General features: G+C 42.1%; 1 protein-coding gene across 1 annotated transcript; it reads right to left on the reverse strand.

Annotated features, from left to right (window-relative positions):
• Positions 1–1,156: 1,156 nt before the first annotated feature.
• On the reverse strand, positions 1,157–2,430 carry LOC149206708 (uncharacterized). The gene has a single exon (XM_089393784.1). It carries the CDS (start codon positions 2,096–2,098, stop codon positions 1,268–1,270), a length of 831 nt encoding a protein of 276 aa, XP_089249910.1. The 5' UTR covers positions 2,099–2,430; the 3' UTR covers positions 1,157–1,267.
• Positions 2,431–2,702: the final 272 nt, after the last annotated feature.

The raw sequence follows: 2,702 nt of genomic DNA on the forward strand, positions 1-2,702 counted from the left end.
CTTTTGGATGAATTCACTTCAAACCTATATGACTTGACTATCCATCAATTAATTCTCAATTTCAAAAATTCATATGTCCACTTCTACAACTCGGAGTGCAACGATTCTCGAAGCGTTGGATTCTCCTTTCCTCCCTCTATCATCTCATGCCATCACATGTAGAAGTGTGCTCATGGAAATGCCTAAAACATGATTTGGTGCAAAACCCCACACTTGGGTTCCAAGCCCAAACGTGATTCTTGTGGTGCTTTACCCTCCAAACCCCGAACCCTAGGGCTTGGAGTATCTCCCAAGCGACACAAATCAACAGGTACATCACACAGACTCTGCACATCAACGACAAACAAGCACAAAACATTGAACAATGCATCAAGATGTGAGAGGTGGGAGATTACAAATACAAAGCGCTCCCTTTTTATCTATTCTGGGAGATATGGAAGGCCAGAAAACAATGAAAGACGACATTATAAACTCCACTGGAATGGCGGCTCAAGTATGAACACTAAGGCGAAAATATTGGTTTTATGGGGTTTATTCTGGTTTACAAAAAAATTATAGGTAAATTCTCTTCATGTCTATGGTGATTCGAGAACTCTTATAGATGGGATCAATGGACACATAACATTCGATCCTCGCCTCTTATCTGGGTGGATTGAGTGTATCAAACATATCATGGACACTCTGCAAGGGATTACCACAAAACACATCTACCGTGAATCAAACATAATAGCTGACTCACTCTCAAAAGTGGGCTTGAGTGATGCTTGTGGAGTCATAAGATGCCAGTATATAGAAGACAACCACTCACATGTGGAAGGTTTGCTCCATCTCCCATAACATAAATATGCTTCCCTGTACTTTGCTGCTTTTTGATCTGTTATAGTAGCCATGCGTGGACTTTTCTATCAAGTGGATACATTATGTTAGTGACACTATGCCTTTGAGTTTTATGATTTATTTTTGTATATGGCACAAAGTTTTGTATTAAAACAATCAATATAGGAGTTTATGTTATGACTACATGTAATGGATTACAAATTAATATAAAATCCTGTGTTTTTTTCCTCTGAAAAAAAAATGTATAAATACATATGGCATGTAATTAAAATCATGAAAGGTGTAAGGGAGAGAAAATGGTTTGTCCAATTTTTTTCAGCAACAGTTAACCAAATTTATGGCTAAGGCAACAGTGATGAAAATGGCGTGTAGTCAGCCCATATTAGCAAAAGAGAGTGTAATTTTATATAGATTATGACAGTTTTCGCTTTCAAAAACCAGACCAAAGAAATCCTTCCTCCAAATTCTGCTCCTCTTCGTGAACACTGAACAGAGGAGGGGGAGAAAGCAGAAGAGCTTCTGCCAAATCCGTAAATAAGTTAAAGGACTCGAACAAGTCTTCCTCCACCAATACACACTCAGACTCACTAACAACTTCTGTTGGTGCACAAACTAATGACGAATTACTGGTGTCCGGTTGCCCTGATAGCTCGACACTTACTGGCTCGATGTCTGAGCTAATTCCTGTACTTAGTTGATGTGGCGAGGAAGAGGAGGTCTCCTCGTTACATACTGGAGGGTTTCTTGGGCTTCCACTTGTTCGTTTACTGGAGCTGCTTGACCATTCAGAATTCCCTGCACTTGCAGAGTAAAACGCAACAGCTGCTTCTGTAGCGGCAGCTTGAATGTGGCGCGGAGACAATGAAATTGGCCGCGGAATGTGATCAATTAGCTCTGGGAAATTAAGCAACGCGTGCTTCTTGCCCTTCAAGTAGACCTCAGCTACGTCATAGGCTCGAGCCGCCATTTCTGGTGTATCAAAGGAGCCGAGAAAGATTTTGTTTTTCTTCTTTGGTTCCTTAATTTCAGCTACCCATTTCTCCCAACTACGACGGCGCAGGCCTCTATAGTTGTCTGCAGCATATTGATTCAACGCGGTTTCCTGCAACGGAGGCGGCGGCGGTGGGGGCGGAGCAACCTTGTCTTGGGTTCGGATCCTCTTGACCCCACCCATAGTTATCGATCCAGATTTGCTGCTTGCTCCTGTGTCTCTGGACGAAGACACCATAGTCTTGGGCGGAGAAGAGGCTTCCTTATCCATAGATTTTTGCACAGAAATTTAGGCTGCCAGGGTGCTGCAACATAGGGATATGCTGGTTTTTGACGGAATTGGCAGTTTAAATATGGAATTGAAAGCAGCTGTGTAACATCACAACAGCTGGATTACAGAGTTTTCGACTGCAACTTGGGAAACCCAACCTGTAGCCCAGTTGCCAATGGAGTTAGACAAATAAAATAGAGAGGTACATTTTTCTGACAAGTCCATTGATTCATTAATTCTCGTGCTGGAATTAGACCAATGCCATACGCGCAATAACAGACTGGACTCCTATTTCCGCGGATTCACTGTAATTAATAGTTTACTCTCAAGGCCAAACCGAATCCTGCCGTCGATCGTTTATTTAGGTGGCTGAAATCCTTTCGGCGAAACTTCTACTTTCATCTGTTCTCTGCTTCATGTGCGTCAGACACGTCTATTTGTGCGTGTTGTTGGATCCAGTTAAGCGTAAAGGGATAAGGGTTTTGACGGCCTGTGCTCCAAACTCGTAAGGAAACACCGGAGTAACTTCATCACTGCTACGGGTTAAATTGTTTTTGGAATTTTGTGAAAAGGTATCTACCCATAATTTTTGGAATTGTGAAAA

The sequence above is a fragment of the Pinus tabuliformis genome, chromosome 1_2 (genome assembly GCF_031772625.1).
Source record: "Pinus tabuliformis cultivar Carrire ecotype Pingquan chromosome 1_2, CPIR1, whole genome shotgun sequence".
Classification (NCBI taxonomy): domain Eukaryota; kingdom Viridiplantae; phylum Streptophyta; class Pinopsida; order Pinales; family Pinaceae; genus Pinus; species Pinus tabuliformis.